This window comes from Cheilinus undulatus, linkage group 18 (assembly GCF_018320785.1).
Source record: "Cheilinus undulatus linkage group 18, ASM1832078v1, whole genome shotgun sequence".
Taxonomy (NCBI): Eukaryota; Metazoa; Chordata; class Actinopteri; order Labriformes; family Labridae; genus Cheilinus; species Cheilinus undulatus.
The window spans coordinates 8,345,344-8,369,749 of NC_054882.1; the positions used below are offsets into that span (position 1 = coordinate 8,345,344).

General features: G+C 40.0%; 1 protein-coding gene across 3 annotated transcripts in view; it reads left to right on the forward strand.

Annotated features, from left to right (window-relative positions):
• Positions 1–24,406, forward strand: part of fgfr3 (fibroblast growth factor receptor 3) — a 141,421-nt gene that overhangs the window by 85,431 nt on the left and 31,584 nt on the right. For all 3 annotated transcript variants that reach the window (XM_041812347.1, XM_041812348.1, XM_041812349.1), the window contains exons 5-7: positions 404–573; positions 20,013–20,136; positions 20,339–20,529. In XM_041812347.1, the coding sequence (XP_041668281.1) occupies positions 404–573; positions 20,013–20,136; positions 20,339–20,529 (485 nt within the window). The remainder of the gene's footprint in view (positions 1–403; positions 574–20,012; positions 20,137–20,338; positions 20,530–24,406) is intronic.

Here is a 24,406-nt window from a genome sequence, read left to right on the forward strand (position 1 = left end):
TGATGCTTTTTGTTGCCGCTGTTGCAGCCTCAAACTTTCCTCAAAGGCATTAGACCGCTACAGACATGATTGGGACATGTGTTATACTCAGTTCTTGAGTTTTATCATGCTACTTGAGATATGATAGCATGGCATGTAACCCTGGATTAATATGAAATCCTTTTGTATTGTATTCGTACTTCCTCATAAAATATGACTTCTTTACAAATCAACAAGAGCAAGAAATCATCTAGAGGTCAGCAAAACGTAAGAAAAAAACTATTAAATACAAAATGAATAACCCACACATCCAACAAGGTCAGCCTTGGTATTCTATATTTCTAACACTCGATTTAGAAAGAAAAAGTTGCTAAAATAGTTCTCCATGACTAACGTGGCCTCCTGTTTTGTGTTTCACCAACAGAAGCGCCGTACTGGACAAGGCCTGAACGGATGGACAAGAAGCTTTTGGCTGTACCGGCTGCCAACACGGTCAAGTTCCGCTGTGCTGCAGCCGGAAACCCAACGCCGACCATCCACTGGCTGAAGAACGGCAAGGAGTTCAAGGGAGAGCAGAGGATGGGGGGCATCAAGGTGAGAGAATGTCAAACCTGTTAACACTTAAAGGTTAGCGGGGCAGGGACGTGATTTAGAGACTAAAATCCTCTGCTCCGGAGGAGGGGATGCTGCTCCTTCCTCCACCTACTATTAAAGTACCTTTTAGCAAAGCATCTTAATCCCCTCCCAGCCCTGCAGAGCTGCTGTGCGTCCGTCAGTGGGTCGGCCTGAGTGCTGTGATGCTCCCCGCTGTGGATGTCTATAACTGGAAAAGTGTGAAACAGAGTGCTGAAAGAGCGTTCATGCTCGCTGAATCTTCTCACGGTAAATAAAGGTCAGAAAACCCATCGAGGAGTTTGACGCCCTCAGCGGGACTCGGGGCGCTCTCAGCAGCGGTTTAGCTGACTGAAATAAATTCAGAGGGTCAAACTGCTGTGCTGAAAACGGAGCGGCGCACAGATACATGCGTGCTCGCGTGATAGATCCGTGCTGACAGTAATGCAGTGCAGCAAACAGCTGTTGTGCTCAGTTTTGTCATCAGATTCGCTCTAAACACTGGGCTCTCATGTGGAATGGCACTGCTTAAAGTAACAGAGCTTGGTTTACTTTTGTGCTTCTTAATAGCCCTGAGCTGCATCGTTAAAAGACAGAGTTGGTGTGGTAAGAGCATCGGCATCCAAACAGTCAAAAAGCAAAAAACAATTCAAAAGAAACTCAGACCTTATGACCCAAATTTCAAATTTTCTGCCTTGGGATGTAAATTCCTCCTGGATTATTCTGCTCTATGTCTCACTGGTCCATAATCATATTTCAAAAAACATCCTTATTTCATTATGACTTTTATATAAGTAAAATCTACCTTCGTAAAGTAGCTCTGTTACTTTTAAACCAAATTATTAGTCAATTAGAAGCAACTTTGTGCACTATATTTGGTAAGGATGCATTGGTTTAACCTTGATATCAGCTGATTTAAGCTCTGCTGACAGACGTCTGCCATCAGTAAGTAATGAGATGAACGGATATCAGTAGTCAGTGTCTGTTATGTCCAATCAGTATCATGCTGTTATCTGGCATACCTAAGTGCTGAATCAAAGAAGAGATTTCATACTGGGCAGAAGAAGTCACTTGTTGGGTAACCTCTGATCTGTTTTCAGGGTCAAACACAAGAGAATAGGTTGGCATTTTGGAGTTTTACACCAAAAGAAGTGAGGAGAAAAACATTGATTTTGAGTATCATCTAAATTGGTATTTCAAGATTTATTTTTGTGAGGCTTTTTGCCTTTATTCCAAACGGACAGGATGGTGGATAGTGGATGAGATCAGACAGAGAGAGTGAGGAATGAAATGTAGGAAAGGAGCCACATGTCAGATTTAAGCCTGCACTAATGGCTTATAAGATTAGCATCCTTAAAGAGCTTAAAAGATGAAATCATATAAGCACAAATGTACCATGAACATATCAAAGGTACCATACCCAAGCATGCTGAGTTCCTAATGCACCAATAAACACTGAGATCAGGAGATCTGCCAAATTAAAGCCAGACAGTTTGGCTGTAAATTGTACATCAGTGTTAATTTAATCAACTAAAACTCTGACTGAAAGTCAGCCTTATTTTCCATGACAAAAACTAGACTAAAACTAACAAAAATAGATTTGTGATGACTAAAACTGACAAAACCTATGTTTAATTTTTGTCAAGATGACTTAAACTAGATTATAATGTGATTTAGTTTTCGTCGGACATTCAAAATCCATGATATTTCACCGCTGTGGGTAAATCTGTCAAAAACAGTGCAGCTGCAGCTATCCTGCCGGAACCCCAGGTTTGGCAGAGTGTATAGAACACAATACAATGATTTGGTACCAGATTTAGGCAAAAAAATAAATGCTTGGACTAAAAGTAAAGGCTAAAATATGAGGACTTTTTATGGACTAAAACTAGACTAATTTTGAAAAGGATAGAAATGACTAAAATGGGACTAAAACTGAAATGCATTTCATTTAAAGACTAAAACTAAGACTAAAATCAAAAATAGCTGCCAAAATTAACACTGCTGTAGATCTCAGATGCCCTCTCACAGACCGTTAATGTGAGACGCCGTCTCTGAACGTCTCTGTACAACATATTTGTATACGATGAATTACATTTGTGAAATAACCACATTACAAACATTACAGGCTGAACAACATTTTCATAGATAAAACAAAAGAGATCAGAGGTCCAATCCAGGGTTACATTATCTTTAGACCTGTTTTAGAAGTAGATAAAATGAACGGTTCTACTTTAGCTTCAGTAGCTTCAGCTAAAGCTAGCATAGCTATGCTAGCTACGAAGTCAACGTTAGGCATATGTAGCTAATTCAGCTTTTGTAGCGTTAGCTACATAGGTCACATAGCTAATGTGAACTTTGTAGCTTCATTAGTATAGATATCAATGCACTTTGTGAGCTTTAGCTTTAGCTACATTAGCTACATAGCTCTGTTATATAGCTCACAGAGCTAATGGAGCTACATATGCTACATTTGTTTCATGAGAATGTTTAAATGGAGGCAAGCTTTTTTTGTCTTTTAAGCAGAATATTTACTTGGATTTATCAAACGTTTTGTAATCAGGTTTCGTAGGTCAGGTTTTTAACTTTTAACTTATGGTATCCTAATCCTTATGGGGCTCATGAGAGCTACGGTCTGCAGCCACACCCCTCTCAACTAAAGGCTAAAAACAAGATATTAAAAAATGTTACATTCAATTAGATTACAACTAGATTTATTGCCTACTATGTTTTCACAGTCATGGAATTAATCTGGGTTATCTTGTGTGAAATACAAAGAGATGAGAGGGAGCAAAGCAGTGAACAACATTTCTTCTATAGGACAGGGGTTCCAAAACACTCCAGCCCATAATCTCTAAGATAACAGCGCCAGAGCCGGGGGTCCCCACCGTTCCTGGAGGTGGTAAAAGCATATGATGTTGCACAATGGATCATGTACAAATTTACATTTTAAGGAGTTTCTGTGCAAATATAACTCATTTTAAGACTTGATTTTACTAAAATAACAGATAAAATGTACCATATCAAATCCTTTTGAATTTGCCTGTTTTTTTTGGAAAGAATCTTGAGACCCCCCCTTTAGTGTCTCGCAACCCTGCTAGAGGTCCTGACCCCTACTTTGGGAACCACTACTGTATAGGATTTGGACAAGATGAAAATATAAAATAGATCATGATAAATGAAATATATATTTAGCACTTTGACACAGAGTAGTTGCAGTGGAAGTAAAAGCACAGATCATATAACAAAATCTTCAGTGTCTGTGTAAAAATCGACAATCATAGCAGTGAAAAATAGCCACTGAAATAGTTTCCCATGCACTAAAATTTCCTCCTGTAATGTTCAGCAGAGTAAAAGTGTCAGACTGCCTGTGAGAAGCAGAGAGGGGCAGTTAGAGTGCGACCTCTCCCCGGCAGAGGCTCGGCATTTAAAGAGTTAAATGTAATGAGATCCTGCAGCTATTAACAGTTTACAGAGATCTCCAACATCTGCTCCCAGCAGACCAACAGCAGTTGTCTCCCTCCCTCTGTCCCCACTCACTCTCACAGAGATTCTCACACCTGTCACCAGCCCTCAGGACGCTCCAACTTGGACTGAAGCGGCCCCCAAACGGCAACTTTTAGCGTGTTTAGCATGCTTGAAAGTTTTCTGATGATAGGGTTTGCTGTTATGTATTTTCTTAGCATTGAATGAAGCCCTCATGGCAGATTATAAACCACAGTAGGGATGTTTTTATGGTGACTAAGGCTGTGTTAAGATGCTAATGTCAGCCTGATTAGTCTCATTTAACCCTAACTGTATCTCCCTCTGCAGCAGTAGTCCTTTTATACTCTCCACAGCTTTAAAACAGACTCCTCCAGGATGGTTAATGCATAATTAGAGGGTGATATGTATCCCTGACTGTCCATAGTAAGCCTTCACAGCGTATGTGGCTCCTGTTGGCCTTGTCCTCTGCTGTGTCAATGTGGCAGTGACGCTATAAGTTGTCATCAAGCCAACCAGACAAATTCCTGTACATTTTCCGCTCTGTATAGCTCAGCAGGCCGAGCTTGGCACCACGCACATTCCCTTGGAGGCCACCCAGGCTGAAAGTATAGGCACTCATTAGGATTTAAGTGTACGACCTATGGGAAAAGTTAAATTTGTGCTGTGTGTTAGCTTATCGGTTTATTCAGCTCTGCAGCACAAATGAAAACACATTAATCCACCCGGATGACGTGTCTATAAAACTATATATCAGTCATTTTCTCTAATGGAGATTCATAATGGTGTTATTAAGACGTTCCTTTCTGCGTCTTTATCAGGATGGCATCACATGCCTCCTCCCTCCGTCCTGCTCTAAAATCCAGTTAGCCCGTCACCATGTGGCCGCTGTTGGCCTTGAGGGAGGTGAACGGAGAGGTCACCCTCTTTAGAATCAGGGTGCTGGGTGACGGACAAGCCTGTGACACGGTCAGGCCTCCAGGAGGTCAGGGGTAACAGCTTCACCCCATCCCATAGTGTCAAAACCTCTGCTAGCCTCAACACCAGCCTGCAAAAAAATGTCAATTTGAGCAAATTTGAGCTTTAAAGCATTTAGGAATTCAAAAGACAATGCTCCAGCTGCTCGCCACATTTGCTCAAAAAATTATCAATCAAGTGATGTGTAGTTAAGTTGAGTGATGTGTCTGATTCGATTATATAGTCATTTAATTTTGAACATCCATCAGAGTCTGTTTTCTTTCTGCCTTTGTTAAAAGTCTGTGTGCACGATGTCTGAATGACAGCAGTCATTGTCATTTAAACTCTGTGGGGAGCGCTGCCAACTCTTCTGAACATTTGAGTGACTCCTTTTTTGTCACAACAACATTTTTCTTAACCAAGATAGTTTTCAACCAATCCTAACTCTCTGAATTCTCTTTTGGAATTGCTCTCAGGGTCTTGTTTGTGAGTGAAAGTAAAATGGACTGCAAGAGTCACAGGCGGATTGATGTAGCATGGGCAGTGCTGCAGACATTAGACCGGACCACTGTAGTGAAGAGGGAGGTGATCAGGAAGGCAAAGCTCTCAATTTACCAGCTGATAATCATTCCAACCTTCACCTGTGGCCATGAGCTCTGGGTAATCACTGAAATAATAAGATCACAGGTTTAAGTGGGCAAAATGAGATTCCCAGGAGGGAAGCTGGGCTCAGCCGTAAGCTCAAAACACACCTATAGCCCCGTTATTTTCTATGCACAAACCCACACCAGCGGAGGCACCTGGGGATGCACCTAATGGTGGCATTTTAGGCTACCCCTCTATAGCTCACGCCACTGGCCACAGCTGTTCGTCTTTGTTCATCTCAACTACCATAGTAACAACTCTTATTGAGAGCACAGAAATTTAGCGCCATCTTTTGTAGAATAAACAGGAGGCAATCACTGAGTCGGCTTTCAGCTCTGGTGTCATTTTGGCTCTGGTGCAGCTGTGTCTAGTAGGGAGTTTGACCCTTGACACGCTGGTGTCGAAGGGACGACAGTTGAGCCACGGTAAAAGACATGTCGCGCCACTTCAGCACCAGGCTTTGGAGATAAGGGTGAGAGGCTCGGAAATCCAGTAGGAGCTACAAGTTAAGCAGCAGCTCCTTCATCCCAAAGGGAACCAGTTGAGATGATTCTTGCTTCTGATTAGGATCGCCTCCCATTGGAGGCCTTCCAGGCACATCGGACTGGGAGGAAACCCCCAGGTAGACCCAGGACTCACTAAGGGATTGCATATCTCATCTGGCTGGGATCACCTCAGAATCCCCCAGGAAGCTTGAAAATGTCACTAAGGGGAGAGGGAGATCCGCACTGACTGGCTTAGCCTGCTGCCACCGCGGCCAGGCCCGGATGAGGATGGATGGATGGAAATTATAATAATAACAATAAACTATGAGCAGTGCTGCTGTCTTAATTATGTAGACAAACATTTTGACCATAAAAATTCATGAAGAGGCATGCTTTAGAGACTTAACTGAGGCAGCTGTGTAAATGGTAAACATATTGACAACCAAATTAAAAATATCTAGTCCTAAAGACAGTGCGATGCACAGATGGAGCTCATTTTTCTGCTTTTATGCTCCGGCTTGAGGTTGTATTCATATAATATTTCAGGCTAATCATCTTCAACCAACACTCTTAGAAAGATTGGAACCTTTGTGCAGTTTTCTCTTGTTTTGTGGAGATTAGCTGTCAGTGTCTCCCCTCCCTTTCCCTGCATGGAGCATCATTCTCATTCTAACCAGGGTGGATCCCGAATCTTGGCCACCCCAAAATCCTTCACATTGATTGGCTGTTTGCCCTATTTTCCATTTCTGGAAAGGTCTGGGCTGTTTTTGCTTGAAGCATATTCAATTAATAAGCATATCTCAACCCTACACTAAGTTTTCCTTTAATACACTTAGGATGAGATATATAAAAGTGGCTCTGCCATACTTAAATTTTTTCTGTATTTTGCCCTCAGCAGAAAAAGCTTGGACACCTTTGGTCCAGAATATCATTCTAGCTTATATACCAATTCATGGAAATGTGCAGGAAAGGTGGATTTTGTGCAGTTGCACAAACTTTATGTGAAATATTTGCCCAAAACAAAGAAACTTTGACCAAAGAGGGCTGTGATTGGTCGGTTTTAATGTTTGATTTTGATCCAAATATAAATCCCGATTGCTTAGTTATGCAGTACCCTGATTTCCTATAAATTAGCATGGCAAATGCAGCTGGCGTTCCCTACTACATCCACTGATATCAACCATATTGATCAATGATGCTGACTGGAAATCAGGAAATCTCACCCTTTCCTTGTCAAAACTTACATAAACATTTATATAACCATTACACCAATCCTCCAAAGAACAGGAATACATTTTTGCAACCACAAAAATAGAGATCATATATCCTTTTAAGTAAAATCAATCAAATATGTTCTTTAATGCCATCATTTTTAAATCAGGTATATTCATTGTCATTCTACAAACATGAATAAAGGTAAGAAAGAGAACAATAATCATCTTTGAGAAGCTGGCAGTAGATTGAATCGTCATTGTGTAGTCAGACACGTGATCGACACGACTATGAGTCTGTTGTCAGGACATTTTCTGCAGAGCATTCAATCCGTCTGTGTCACAGCCCTCATCACCCCAGCTCACATCCGCCTGTGATGAGTTCATCATGCAGGGTGAGGGTTAGACGGGTGCTGGGTGAGGGTTAGAGGGGTCATGCTGAGTCCTGACAGTCTGACAATGGCCTTCCAAAGACTCTATTCCTCCAGCAGGGTCCTCAAGGTGAAGCCATCTTCCTCTTAGATTGAACGATCGGATTTTTGATTTGACAGCCGTGGTTAATTTCCGCTCAATGACTCCTCTGTGCGTCTGATTTTTTTAAGGAACGGCTGATGGGCTGATTTTGTCACACGCTTCTCATTGCTCGGAGTGTGTGACTTTAGCTGAGTGGCTAACTGATTCAGCACAATAGAGTCCTCTCTGCTCTCAGGTTGTCATTTACTCTGAGTACTGTCTGATCTGCACAAATGTGCCTGAATGTTACAGACTGAGACCATTAAGCTCTATTACCTGGCTGCAAAAAAAAGCATCCAAGCATCCCATCTAAACGCTTAAGTGATTTAAAATGGGCTTTTAGAGGATGAACCATGTCTGCCTTTGTTCTAAAATCATCCTCGATAAATCACTGCATTCTTAGTAATAAAAAGCCATACAGATAGAGTGGGTTTTATTTGGTCACTTCATAAAAGATTGGCCTCCAGACAGCTGCAGAGTTTTTCATATTTCAAACATTTATACAGCTTGCAGAGTTCAGTCTGATTGTTCAGAATTCAAGGTTGTTTTTTTAACAGGAAGTTAGAGTAGGACTTGCTTTTTTTCATTGATTTATTTCATCTCTAAATCATTTCTAGCATCCTAGCATAAATCAGGAAGTCCTTTATTTGTGATATCAAATGATTTTCTCGGTTGATGTTTCTCTCTTTTTTGGCCCTGATTGTTGAAAAACCATGCTCTTTTACCAAATTCAACTATAATGCATAATTAACTAATTTCTAAGTAAATGCCTTGCATTGGTAAAGCACTATTAAAACACTATTTCTTGGCAAAACAAAATAAAACACCTCTTCAATATCAAGGTGAAAACAGATTTCTAAAAAGTAATGTCAATTGAATAGAAATATGTAATGTAAAATAAATGACTGCATAAATGAGTCTGTTTTTAGCAGTCATCTTTGGCTGCAATCACAGCACTGAGTCTGTGTGGATAGATCTCAATCAGGCTTGCACATTTGGATTCCAATTTTACTCCATTCTTCTTTGCAAAACTGCTAAAGCTCTGTCAGATTGCATTGGCATAAATGGCCCTTTTCTAGTCTAGCAACAAAATTCTCTTTTAGATTGAGGTCTTGGCTTTGACTCAGCCACTCTAAAACATTCATCTTGTTGTTTTCAAACCTGTATTCTTCAGATCATTGTCTTGCTGGAAAATAAATCTTCTCCCAAGCCGTAGTTCTTTGACTGACTTGATTTTCCCATATTCTGCCACATTTATTTTACCCTCTACTTTTACAAGCCTTCAGTGGCCAACCGCTGAGAAGCATCCCCACAGCATGATGCTGCCACCACCCTGCTTTGCAGTGGCGCATTTTTGACACCATTTTGGTCTCAACCAACCAAAAAAGTTTCTTCCACTTGACCTTGGAGTCTCCCACATGCCTTTTGGTGAACCCTAGTCCATATCTAATGAGTTTTCTTCAACAGTGGCTTTCTCTTTGCCACTCTCCTTAAAGCTTTGTCTAGTGAAGAACCTGGGAAATGCTTGTTTTATGCAGAGTCTCCCCTATCTCAGCTGCTGAAGCTTGGAACTCCTTCAGAGTAGTCATAGGTCTCTTGGTGGCCTCTCTCACTAGTTTCCATCTTGTTCAGTGACTCAGTCAGTGAGGACGGTCTGATGTAGGCAGATTCACACATGTGCCATATTCCTTCATTTCTATGTGATGGATTTAACTAAAGTCCGGGGGATGTTCAGTTACTTGGATTTTTTTTGTATCCATCCCTTGATTTATACTTTTTAATAACCTTTTCTCTGAATTGCTTGGAGTGTTCTTTTGTCTTCATGGTGTAATGGTAGCCAGGAATACTGTTTGACCTGTGACCAGACCTTCCAGACATTGGTGTCTTTATACTACAGTCACTTGAAACCCATTCACTGCACTCATTTCACTAAGTGTGAGACTACTAGCACCAATTGGCTGGACCTCTGTCTGATTAGGTCAGTCACTTTAAAGGGGGTAAATATCAAAAAAGCCAAATTATAATGACCATGATTGATTTATAATAGTATTTAAAAAAGGGTAAATACTTTTACAGTAGATATGTCACATTGCTAACATACTTTAAAGCACAAACTGTACAAATCTATTGTAGGTCTCTCTAACATGTCTGTATTCTTTCCCATGAGCCCGCTGCAGGTTGTTCAGACATTCACTTCTCCCATTCAGACACTTTGTAAGTCCATTGAAATGCAACACAGGGGACTAAACGCTACGTTTGTCGTAAACAAATGAATCAGTAAATAGGCTGTGTGGCTCATTTGTAAAATAGAAAATAAAATTCCAGCAGAACAGATCATTGTTCGCCTTCCCAGACAACTGTGGCGCTCACAGGCTTGCTGCTGTGGAGGGGGCGTGGCCTGGGGGTTAAAGATCACCGCTCTATTGAGCTATCACATGGAGGTGGGGAAAAATGGGCGTGTCCCGGATCTATTGAGTCGTCCAGAGTCTTTGACAGCCAAAGCCAATGCTGTTGTGCGCTGCCACATATGGCGGAAGGGGTTTTATTGTGTTCATGCTAAACTGCGGCGGCACAAGCGGGACAAAAGTTGACAAAGTAATTATTGTGTTTCATTCCATCCAGGTCGTTCGGTGCTTAAGTGATTTTTCAATCCGTGTTTTGACAGCTTTCCAAGGCCGGGCTCTTAAACTGGCTCCACACTGTTACTTTTAAGACTTTAAGCGCTTTAAATCCTTGTTTTTCCGATCCAGATTTTAACACAGGCCGGATTGTGAGTCTCTGTAGGCCGTGTTGGAATTCCTACACTTTGCATGATTATTTTTGGCCTCCTTTAATTGCAGACCTGCCGCGCTCGTTCGCCTTTCTCCCCCTGTTGCTTTACCCAAACACACCACGGATATCAAAAGACAGATTATCCCATTTATTGGGTTTTCTTGCCCATTTTTTGCTCCTTTGAACTCTCATGCTTCCAATTTTACAGTCTTGATGCAATGTCATGTAGAGCCAAACTCAGGCAATAGACCTACAAACTTCCCCGGCTTTATTAGCGAGCCCTCAGGGCCATTTCTATCTGTTTCCACTTTCTCTGTGGGTCAAATTAGACAGTAGCGCAGATCCGGGCCACTGGTCCGCTCTGACACAGTCATAAATTCTGGTAACTGGCCCCGCTGGTTCTGACAGGGCTATTTTGTGAGGTGAAGACGGAGGGTTTGGACCATAAAGGGAGCTGAGCTTCCTGTGTTTTCTCAGACAACTGCACGCTGCAAAAAATATCTGTGTATTTATGACCTGTTTGAGCTGGCAGTAGAGTCATGAATTATCGTTTTGATAATAAAAAATGAAGGATCCTGCTAATATGGTGGGCTAACTTCACTGTTTCCCATGACAGACTTTGGAATCAGATCTCTAAACGCTCAGCAGTGCTCAGTTATACACACTGATGGAGGTTTTATCCTTTCAGTAACTAATTTATGCTCACTTTTGTATGTTTTTATGTTGCCACTGCTTTAATCTTATAAGTCCCTGCTTGTACATATGAGGATATTAAATTTGACCAATCAGCATCGAGGGGGAGTGCTTTCAGGCACGGTGGAGTCGTGACGTAAGAGAGCAGCAACAAAGTCCTGTACTGACATGTCTAAAGTTACCATGGTTCGCGACATTATGCAGTTCTTTATTGAGTTTACTCCTTCGGTGGGGATGCAGGCGCACAGCTGGGTAGCGGCTACGTCACGTGTTTTGTTGTTCTGATTGGCCCATAAAGATGTGACAGACAGAACGTTCATCCAATCACCCTTCAAGTTTTTCTCAAAGGTTCTGCCCTTTCCCAAACACTGTCTATCAGTGTTTTACCAGATGGATGTGTGAAACACATCCATCAGGTTACCAAGCACGGTGGTGGTAGCATCATGCTGTGGGGATGCTTCTCAGCAGTTGGCCCTTGAAGGCTTGTAAAGGTAGAGGGTTAAATGAATGTGGCTAAATAAAGAAAGTCTGCAGGAGAACTACGGCTTAGGAGAAGATTTATTTTCCGGCGAGTCAGAGCCCAGAACTCAATCCAATAGAGGATTTGTGGCTGGACTCGAAGGTGGTGAATATTTATGCAGCCACTTATTTTGCATTACATAATTTTGTTTGACTGGCATTATTTTGTAGGAACACTTTGACATTTAAGAGGGTTTTTGCAATTTTTTGGCCAAGAAAGCCATTATTGATTCATAAGATCAATTAAACGGTGAAATATCTAAGGGGTGAATACTTTATAAAGGCAATGTATGCTTGGTTGAATTTCTTTGGCATGTTTCAGGTGCAAATTTGGGATTTGGGGACAGTCCTTTTCATTTTTGAGGATTTTAATGAAAATTAAGGGAATTTGTTTGGATGTTTGGGAGTTTTCCATCATCAGCATGGAATCTGACAAATGTTTTTGTAATTTTTTTTTAAATGTGATATTAAATTTAAGGAGGAAATTGGCTTTGAAATCTTCAGGAATTTCAATGGAATTATTCAGGGTTTTTTTTAATTGGAACGCTTATCATGCTTGATGATAGCACTTCACTGAATCTTTTATGGAATATCTGGAGAAATTTTGGGTCACTGCATATGAATATCCAGTAAAATTTTCAGTAGTTTCTGTACTGACCAACCGACTGACACACAGCCAAAACATGCTCAAAAACCTACCCAGTGCTGGACTTTCTGCAGAAACAGGACCTTCAGGAGATTTGTGGTCATCATTTTTGGTCTGAACTACTTCCTGTTCAAAGACAAGGCTGATCTTTTAAACTTATTGGCCCTGCTTATCCCAAACAAGTGGGGGAAATTAAAAATGCAACCAAAAGCTCAGGTCTCAGGAGGTTAAGCCAATTGACCAGAGTGATTGGAATGTATTAGAACTGAGTGGTGCTAAATGTGGAAACTAAATGTGTTTAAAAAATAAACTTTTTGATATATTTGATGCACAAATGAAGAATTTCATCATTCTGGCCAACCCTTTTCTTTCTCTTAATGCAAAGATTGTTTGATGTCTCCTTGAGATTCACACTTTTTGCAGTGTAGAGCTGTCCCCCTGTCCATTCCCATGGCTTGTGCCCTTCTGTAGGTCCACAGCCAAAGCCCTAAAACCTTTAAAGCCTCGTATGACTCTAACGTAAGCTCCTTAATAATTTAATTCTGTTTGGAATCTGGCGTGATTGGAGTGGATGGGATTATCACGTTTGGAGACTTAATTCTGCAGGTTTAACAGAGGTTAGCCAGTGTAACATGGTAATAAAAGCCACTGGCAAGAGAAAATAATTAAACATGCTGAGGAGAATTAAAGCTGAAATGTCACTCAGTAATTATCACAAATGAGCCGGTCAGTTTAAAGGTTGAACTCTGCTTTTCTCTACAAGAGGTTCACACTTAACAGCAGTGTCAGCAAAGGTCCACAACATTGTTAAATAATATTTTACAGTCAAAGAGTCCAGACATGTCTTGATTAATCAGAGAAACATTTTATGGGGAGTTTCAAGAAAGTACCTGATAACCAGTGCTTTGTGCATTCTGTTTACCTGAACTATCACCCAGCACTTCTATGCCTCTGTGACCCTCCTATTGTCAGTGTTCTGCTTTTGTTTATTAATGTTTTTGTCAGTCTAGAGCAGTAAGAATAGGCTGGAATTGCTTGCTTATGTTTTCATACTCAACAAAACCAGGCAATTTCACACACATTTAAACATTTAAAGACGATACTTCAGCGAGGCTTTAGCTCCTGAGTGGAAACAGCATGATATGTGGTCTCTGCAACTTTCAACTCCAAAATCTGATAATTTCACACTAAAGTACAAGTGTGGATTTATGCCATATTTTACCAAAAAAAATCCTTCAATCCGTTCTTTAAATGATGCGCCCATAAGATCTGAGGGACACTGACATTTGACCTTGTACTTCAAAAATACATTCAGTTTATCTTTAATTCAGAGTGGACATTCATGCAAAATCCTCAAAGCATTTTTGAAGTGATTGACCCCTGATCCCTAAAATCTAACCAGTCCATCCTGGAGTTAGAGTTCCGGGTATTGCAGTCAAAAGCAAGAAATGAGTATGAGGCCTAGTGACCTTGACCTTTAACCTCCAATATATAATCACTTTATCTTGGTGTAAGGGTGGACATTTGTGCAGAGTTTGAAAAATCACCTTAAGCATTCTTAACATCACACCCTAATTAGACTTACCTGTTATTTGTGACCCCTGAAATCTAATGAGTTCATCTTGGGATCAGGACATTAATTTAAAGAAAATCCTTGAAGCATTTTTGCTTTATTACATTTAAAAGAACAGGAGGAAGATGAGGACCAGTGACATTAACCTTGGACCTGTGACGTCCAAAATCTGTTTGGTTCATCCTTGATTCGGAGTGGACACCTCTGCAGTGATAGACTCCAGCCCTGTCTACACAGTTGCGTTTTATTTTTATTTTATTTGCTTGTGATTTCGCTATAGTTGAAATAGAAAAAGTAAAATTGTGTAACTATATTCATTTAAAGTCCAACAGCCTTACGATTAATGTTAATGAAAGTAAATTCAAATTAGATACATAGCAATGAGCCCATAGAAATGCACTAATTGTCAAAATGTGTTTTTGTCTGGAGCTATTATTGTTGCATAACTATTAGCAAAGGTGTATACAGATTTGTACACAAATCTGGAAATCTATAGATAGATTTGCTAATGCTCTCACAAATACACAAATGAATGTACAGATCTGAAAACGTGTGCAATTTGTGTAGATCTGTACACACACAGATATGAGCATTCATTTGTGGATTTATGCATGCATTTACAAATCTATCTACACATTGTCTGATTTGTGTACACAGATGTGTGTATGCATGGGCAAATAGTTTTGCAAAAGTCACGTGTGTATGACAGCCAATGGAGAGGTGGATTTCAGTTTTAACTGAGAGCTTGGGAGTATTTTGATAACTTGAAGCAAGAAGAGCAGGTTTTCTGAACAAGAATAAATTAAGGATTGGTTAGCATTTGTGGATCTTTTTACAAATTTGAATATCGTTTAACAGATTTGCAAAACTTTGCATACATTTGCAGCATTTGTAGATGAGTAGATGGCCCTGCAGATCTGTACACATTTGTGGATTTGTTCATGCATTTGCAGATCTATCTACACATTTGAAAATCTGTGTACAGATCTGTGTACACATTTGCAAATGAAATAGTTTTGCAACAACAATAGCTCTATATTTTACAACAAAAACAAGTGTATTTGTTGGTGTATAGATGCAGAACATGACAGAGAAAATGTTGCATGTTGACTTTTGACAACTTTTACTCACCCAAGTTTTTCCTGTTGAAATCAGCACCCTAACCCTTAAAGTTCCAAAAATCGACAGTCTAAAACCCATTATATAAGGATGAAAACCATTTTTAAAAATCTGATAAAACATATCCCTAAAGACAGCCTGAACTCAGAAGGTCTTACTTACAATTTTAAAACATTGTGGGTCAAAACAGTTTTGCAGTTTGTATCATTCTGTTGATTTTTCCCATCAGAAAACATTTTTCTAGCTGAGTTTTTTAGTGTTGTGTCTCTGAATTATTAATGCAATATGATAAATTAAAGGAAAACATGCCTGTTTACAGATTGGGTTCAAAACTTCTGTTTTATTTAGCTGAGAGGAGCAACATATTTTCTTTTTCTGACTAGCACCATGAGAATTTTTTCCTCGACAGCAGCCAGAAGAGCATAAACTTCACTTCACACGAGAGAGAGAGAGAAAGCGTACTTTGAAAATAGCTCTGCAGTAAGTAAATGTACCTTCCCTGTCTGTAGGTTATCATTAGAATGAGGTTTTATTTTGAAATAAGACCATAACTCTGATCGCAGCTTCTCTCTGTTTCTGTTGGTGGTCTTGGCCTTTTCTGAGCATCAACTTCAGCTCGTATTTTACCACCTTTAAGCTTCCCTCCTCATGCGTCGCCACTTTTTTCTCCCTCCTCGTCTCTGCTCCGCTGAAGAGCTCCAGGCTCGGCCACCGCAGCAGAAGGCGTCACTCATCTGCTCATGAGAGCAGCCATTGACTTCAGTTTGACTCCTCGGCTCTGAGAGGGGGTAGACGGGGTGGAGCCAGACCCTCTGAAAAAAAAAAAAAAAAATCACATTTGCCAGTGTTGAGCAGGGCTGCCTGGCTCTATGTTACCATGCAACTGCAGAAACGCACACACAGGCATAATATTTACACTGTTACAGTATTTTCCGCATGCACCTCCAAGAGAGAGAGAGAGTGGAGGAGCGTGTACAGTAAGGCAGACAGAGGAGGCGAGATCCTCGACCTACTAATGCATACGTTCTGTGAATGGCTGGCCTCTTACCTAAACGCGTGGGGTTAAACGTTTGTGAAAACACAAAGCCCCCCTCTCTTGGTGGGTACATTTTCCTACACAGGTGATGTGAAGTGTTCCACCCTGAAAAGCCTCTTTGTTGACATCACCCCTCGCCCGTCTTTAGCAATTCTGGCCTCTTACGGGGGTGTTCCCTACACGCTTGTGAGCACAGCGGCGCATGTTTCCACTTAAGCCGGCGAGGTCGTCCCTCTTGGCCCGTGGAGACTCTGCCTATCGATGCGTGGCAGCTTCTCTGTTCTCGCCTCATTGTGCCGGGTCTGGCTGCTCGCTTTGAGCTCCTGAATCTGTCAAGTTAGTATCAGTCTGCTGCTGCTGCCATTGAGGAGCACCTGGTTTGAATTATTACACAAAATTTACCCTTCGACTCTCAGGGGATTGATTGCTCTTGACTGCCACAGCCGAAGCAATTTTAGAAGTGCAAAAAAATCTCTGCGGCTGCAGGGAGGGAAGACAGAGACTTTACTAAGTGCTCTCTTATGAAAATATTCACACATGAGATGTTCTTTAAATCCGTTTCTATGGTGTCAAAATGTTAGTTCTGCATTACTTTTTGATGCTGTCTTTAAACGCACTACAATGTCTTTTATTTTAATGACTGAGAGCATCCAAAAGTTCTGTAGAAAACTTCTTTTCATAAGAAAGCTGCATAAGAGATGAATGAATCTAATGAATCTGCAGTATTTCCTAATTAAAAGCGTAAAGCACACACAGGGCACCTAAAACCTCTATTTCTGTTGTTTTGATATTATCTGAATGTAGAGTAATATTCGGATATCAGTGAATTAAAAGAGCTGCACATTTTTGACCACTTTCCACTAAAATCAGGCTCAGTGGTGGAGGCTTAATGCTGTTTTAACATCATATTATTGTTTATAAATGTAATAAATCTGATAGATGTAGTGATCAGCAACTGAGATGATACTAACAGGTAAACATCAATGGGAACAATGGGCTCAACAGCTTAGCATTTAGCTGTTTTTGGTTAAAAATACATTAGTTAGCATTTTAAGCCTCTCCAAGCATTAGCAAATTCCTAGCTAACATCTGATGAAGCTGCATTTTAGCTAGAAAGTGAATATCAAACAATTAAATGAAAAAGGAGTGAATTCCTTCCTATTTCTTGCCTTCTTGTACAGTAAATTCTTAGCTTATTTTAAATCATAGTACAGAAAATTTCGTGCGGCTAAAATATTCATGGCTAAAATTACTGCTAGTTCGATATCAGTGCCTTTTTAGAGTTGCTTAAATCTTAACTTTTCATAAATTTTAGCCAGTAAGTTTTTTTAAATGACATTATCATTTTAAGGAGTAAACTTGTACAGTACAGAAGCTCTAGATTTGTAGCTAATAATGTCTAGATTATCATAATGTTAGCAATGAAACAGCTGAAAGCTTAGAATAGATTTTCTTGGCTAAAGTTGCTGTCGTAAGCTGCTAATTCATTGCTAATGTGATAAAATTTAGCTTGGAGATGGTTACGATCCCAGCCAAAAACAGACTCAGCTAATTTTGATAATAGTACGGTAGTAGTATCAGTGATTCCTAGCATTAGCCCATTTCTATCTAAATGTGCGTTCCAGATTCCATACTTTTGTACTAAATACTAAACATTTTGAGTGAATAGGTGCACAAAGTGCGTTCACACTGAGAAATATACTCAAGTCAGTACTTAGCATATACTTTGTTCATTATTTATAGTGCTCACAGTATACCTTGAATGAGCATGCTAGCACGCTGGATAGCATTAGCATCCGCTGGCTAGCTAACGTGCTACTAGTAACAGCAGCAGGTTTCAAACCAGGAAAGACATTAGAAGCAAAATAAGGTCATTTTCTTTATGTGCACATGCCTAACATGAAATACAAGTTACATGAATCTAATAGAGAGTAAAAATAAACAACACATTTTGATAATAAGGGCCCATCTATTCATGACTTGCTGTTAATAAAGATGTAGAGAAAAACAGGAGGTCAAACTGTTGTCACTTCCTGTTAATGCAAAACAGAAGTGAGATTTAAGACGTTACTAACAAGCTGTGAGTAAGTGCTCTGTTCTGCGTGTAAGTTAAATTTATTACAGCAAAAATGGCTTTTAATTCAGCGCTAGTTCTGTCAATGTTGCTACAATTTCACAAAATGACGTAAGGAATGCTAAACTCCTAGCTAACAGTGATTTTTAGCTTGTAGTAATTGTAGCACGGAAATTAGTATTGCTTTGAATGTCAATAGTTGAACATCCATACTCTTCCTTGCAATATTTATTTTTAATCCAACTCCTGATGTATCAAGCTACAAGGTATTTGAATGATATTATATCACAGAGCTATACAATATAGAGGTGCTAGCTTTCTAGCTAACAATATTAGCTTATCTTACAGGTGCAGTGTGTTATAGTTTTCCTTGAAGTATTTAATTAAGCAAATTCAGTACAAATGGAACACAAAATATATAATTAGGCCTCCATAAATTAATGTTTAATCACCTGAATTTATAAAATTGTTTATTCTTATTAACACAGAATAAGCTTGATCATGCATAGATGGGGAGGGTCCCCTCTGAGGGTGTCGCCATCTTGTTTTTCTTCTTATCTTGCATGTTTCTACAGCACCACAGAAAGGACCAAATTATATTAAATGAATTTTATATGTTCAGGCGATACATTAGTTTAGATTGGCCTACCTAAGGATATTATGTATCATTTTAACTGTGGTAGCTCAAAGATACTAAGCTAAATATTACGCACTGCACCTTTAATGTTAGCAAGGAAGCAATTGAGTGTTTAAAACAGGTCTACTTCTATTCCTGGCTAAAATAACTGTTGTACTGGAATTTATGGGTTAGCTTCACTGCTATATACTACACCCCTGCATGAATGAATGGGAATGTATAAAACAATGGGTTATGAGTTATCAAAGTCTTGATTTACCTTAAAAAAACACCCTTTTCTCTCCTTCTTTAAGTGTTTGTACTCGTCTTCTCAGTCTCCATCGTTGCCTACCATTTTTTAGCAATCTCCGGAATGATGCTTTCTCAACATCTTCTTTGCTGTGAAAATCACACTTTGAAAATGTGATCCAAAGTGCTCCAGACACCAAATCAAACTGCTCTCCACTCCTGAATCCTTTTCATCTCAGTCTTACTCGGTGCTGTGGGCACTCAGAGCTGCTTCTCATCACCACGTTTAAACCATGTCAAAAAAAAAAACCGTCCCCTTCAAAACATCTCTTCCACATCAATTTGTACAAGAGGGTTAAACCATTTTAAATTTCTTTTCGAGGGTGGTTTGCACCTCGGTAAACAGGCGCTGCACTCAACAACCTTAGCGCTCTGTGATGTTTTATCCCAAACGATTTCAAAGGAGGGAGTGAGGGGAGATCTGACGCTGCAGAGGAGGGTTTTCTCTGGACAGAGCGTGCATTTTTGAATATAGACAAATCTTTCTTGCAAGAGGGGTATTTCTATTTAAGCTTTGGTGTGTGGTTCAGGGGAAAGTATCTAATCTGCATCTGTGAGGTGAATCCTAACACCATGGTTGCATGATTTATTTTTGTATTGATCATGAGAAGCAAAACACATGAAACTGAATTGTTTTAGTGTGTTCCCCTGTGTTAAAATACTCTGAAATATGACAGTGACACACATCTTAAATGAACTGACCATCTGTGCAGATTTAGATGTGTTGTTGGTGATGTATTCTCATCATTCATTTCCTCTTTTCTCTCTCCTAGTTGCGACACCAGCAGTGGAGTCTGGTGATGGAGAGCGCCGTGCCATCAGACCGAGGAAACTACACATGTGTGGTGCAGAATAAGTATGGCACCATCACCCACACCTACCAGCTGGATGTGCTAGGTAAACAACTTCAAAACATTTACTTCCACTCCTGCTTCTGTGTAAATATTGAATAAATTAGCATGCAAGAGTGGTTTAAAAAGCCCACGAGATTTGTCGATGGAAGAACGATTTTTCAAGCCTACCTAATGTGTCCATTTCCCGCAGCCGTTATTCCCATGCATCCATGTGTTAATGACTCCCTGTTTCTTCTCTCTCTCAGAGCGGTCCCCTCACAGGCCGATCCTTCAAGCAGGTCTCCCAGCCAATCAGACGGTGGTGGTGGGCAGCGACGTGGAGTTCCACTGTAAGGTTTACAGCGACGCCCAGCCGCACATCCAGTGGCTGAAACACATCGAGGTCAACGGCAGCCGCTACGGCCCTGATGGCGTCCCCTACGTCAACATCCTGAAGGTGGGTCTGCAGCCTGATGCTCTGGTTTGGTTTCTCTAATGAGGCCTGATCTCAGAGCCGTTAGCCTGGAGTAGAATTGAACATTTCACCGATAATTAATCCCTCCAAAATGTCTTATTTAATGAGTTTTTACAGCAGGTGGGTCCTCAGGGCTCACAGGCTTTCCTCACTGCAGCATATAATTGATGAGCTCATTCCTTCAGCACTACACCTTCATTATGAGGCATAAAAACCTCACCTGTACTTCACTAGATACTGCAGTGTATACAGATTTACTCTCATTAATGTCATAATGCCACTTTAAATTACAGTCTAGGTTTCTGTTCTAAAATGTGACACTTCACGCACACATGCAGCACTCTCAATTGTTGGCTTGAAGAGTGGTTAGCAACTAGAGAGAGTGGATTAGATTAAATTAAATCCTAATTAAAAGCAGATTTATGTTTTCAGAGTGTTCTTGGAATAAAAGCGTCAAACATACAAGCTGATCTAGATTTCAGATGCCAATTTTACCCTTTTATTGCCATATCACTACCTCAGCAAGACATGGAAATGTCAGTAGTTGCCCCTGAAAAAGTCATGTTCCCGTTTAAATCATGCAGTCACAAGGGCGGATAATAGAAAGGCATGCATTCATAATGCTGCCTCAGTTTCAAACTCAAGCTGCACATGATCCAAGTTAATCAAATGATTAAAATGACAGCAGGGTTTTCACAATCAAAACTGAAATTATTCAGGGGTTTTTGTAAAAATATGAATAGTAGTTCCACTGACCGATCAGCAAAGAACCCATTGTCTTTAACTGTACAAACTGTACTGAATCACTGGAGGTAGGGATGTACTGTACAGGATAATATCTTGAGTTGCAAGTATTAGTTTTGTGGACAATCTGTTTTTTCCCCCTTCTAGTGGTGGTAAATATCATAAACAAGACTTTGAAGCAGCAGGAATCAGATTAATAGAGAACTTACTTTGCATTATTTATGTCGGTGTCTCCAAAAGTGTGGGTCAGGGCCCCCTGGTGGGCCAGAGATGTCTTCAGGTGAGCTAAGAGGTCATTAACAATAAGTTAAACTATAAAAAATGATATATAAAAAAAACAGTTATGAATTGTACTTAAATTGATATCAAAATTTGAGTCTCAGATGTAACATAACACAGCCAGAAGTTTTAACTTGTGTCACTTTTTTATCATTTATTTTGTCTGATGTATACAGCTAGTGTCACGGTTTAACTGGTGTTGGTTTAACTGGTGACACTCTATTTTTTTCTGCTGTGCCACTCGAATTTTTCTTCAGAGGCATTAATGCTATACCGGGATAGAGTTTGCTGGGCGACTGGTTACACTTGCAGAGATAAGTATTCTAAAAATATATTTCAATTGGCTTTAGAGACCCTGTTCAAAGCAAAATAAACAGTAGTAGCTCTTAAATGAATGGCATTGTTAAAGCTAAGCCTCTCCATATGAATTTCCTGTTTACAAAACTGAAATATGATAAATACAAGGTAAAAAATATGTGTCTTATGTTATGATTGCATGAGGGTCTTTTGGTGGGCCCTAGAAGATTTTCAGGTCCCAAACTGGGTCAAGCAGACTAAAGTTTGGGAGCGGTGGATTTATGTGGTATTTGCCTAAAGACTAATGTTGGTAAACATTTTTTCCATCTGATGCATTTCTTAATTTACTTTATTTAACTTTTACTTTACAAGAAAGAAATCCTGTTGAGCTGTAAAATCTGTTTTGTAAATTAAGGGCCTTGCCCACTTAGTTTAAGTGATTTTTTTCTGATCTATAATCGAATAAAAACATCATGCACTCAGACCCAGCTCATCATGACCAAAATTTAGTTTTTTATCCATCCACTTTGAAAATTTGCATTAAAAACGGTCCCATACTGTGAAGAAAATGAAAATGGAATTAAATCAAAAATCAATGAAAATAAAATAAGAAATAAATGACTGGAAACAATGGGACCATCCATTCTGACAAAGCCTATCATGTATGTCAATTGTTTGCTCAAGCTCGTGACTCACGGTGCTGTGCCAAGTTGAGAGAGAAAATGCTTGTTTTGTATTAAGTCCCTTTGTCACGTGGCTTTGAGTGCAAGTTTATTGCCTTTATCTTTAAAGTTTCATGGGTGTCATCCATTGGAAAAAGTTTTTAAAGAGAAGTTTTGGTGTAAGGTATGAGAGAGAGAGAGCTGCAGCCGCTGCTGTGAATAGTCAGTCACCTCATCTGAAAGACCAGGATAAACGCAAAGAATCAAACCAAAGAAACAGTGACTGTGTGTGCCTCTAGTCTTAGCCAAGAGAGCAGCATAAAAGTTTTACACAAAAATGACAAACAGACCGTAACAAACAGAAATTTTATCAGGAAATAAATCAGCAATTTTGGGCCCGATTTGCCTTTTTTGTCCAAAGTGATCAAATGCCTGGTTATCTGATGTTATTAGAGATTATCATGCCAGATTCTCCTGTGGTGTGTGTGAGGGGTGTTAAGAGTGATTTTACTGTATTAGCATGTTCTTCACACAACATGTCTTTAACATTTACCATAATCTAACTGACAAAGGCACAGATTGGAATGAAATTGCTACTACAATGGAAGTAGCAGGTAGCTACAGTTAGCTTGTTTACTCTCAAGTCTTGTTGACTGTGAGATTTCTGATGGATCGGTCTAAAAGGTTATATTATGTAATTTAGCGTAATGTGGTGTCCTGGATAGCACAGTCAGTCCATGATGTGTCCTGTCACTGATTGGTCCTTTGTAATGACTTGTTTTATAGACTTATGACTAGGATGGATGGAAAGTTGTGTCTCATGCATGGTGTTTGTGTGCAGCTTTTACAATTGCTGAGTTGCTGCATCTTTAAAAAGCATTACTCCATCCCAAGCAGTCCCTGGTGAAATGAAGGTTAAATAAACTCAGTGGGAAAGGCGTCAGAGAGTCTTAGGAGGGTTTGCCCCTGTTAAAGAGCAGCTCCTTGAGGTGTCGCCTCCCGGGCAGTTCTGCTGTTCAGGAATAGAGTAGAAAGCATTCCTCACCAAAGAGGACAACACCCTAAACCCGCTGAGAGGAGCGTTTTTTATTTGGGGTGAAGAGAGGAAGACTCCCATCGTCAGACCAAGAGGGCCTTTTGCTTTCTTATTTGGTCTCTCCTCTTTTTTCTTTTTTTTCCTGCCTCTGGAGAGAACGGGGGGAATAAAACAAACATCTGGTTTGGACTAAGTTAACTGCCGTGGTGGCGGCGACGCAGGGAGAGACGGGCTCTGTAAACCGCCGCTGCCGTCAGATGTGCTGCGTCGCGTGGTTTCGAGAGGAGGAGGAGAGAGAGGGAAAAGGCACCCAAAAAAGCCATGGAAAAAATGAGTGAGAGGAGCACAAGGAAGGGCAAAGTCAGCAGGGAGAGAGAGAGAGAGAGTGGTGGGTAAAGATGGAGGGTGAGAGAGTTGGTTTGAGGGTGGTGAGGGAGGCAGGAAGACAGACAGGAGGAAAGAGAGAGAAAGAAAATAAAGGAGGAGGAGAAAGGAAACAACAGGGATAAAAAGAAGCTGATTTAATGTAGTATTGCTGAATTATTGTGTTCTTTTGGATGATTATTTTGAAGCTGAAAATTATAAAACTAGTGAAAAAAATGAGAAAAATAATAATGATAGTACTTAGGCTCCCACCTTTGCATTCTCAGTACTTCAGCATCTTTCAACAGCATACAAAAACAAAAAAACAGTTTTTTTTATGATTAATAGTATCAAAAATGACCAAAGCTTTAAAAGATTGCACTTACTCATTGGTCAGGTGTGTTGGGGAGGAATTTATACTTCAAAAACTGCATGCAAACTTTGCTAATGTGTCCAAATTGAGTTGACCTGCAGGTTT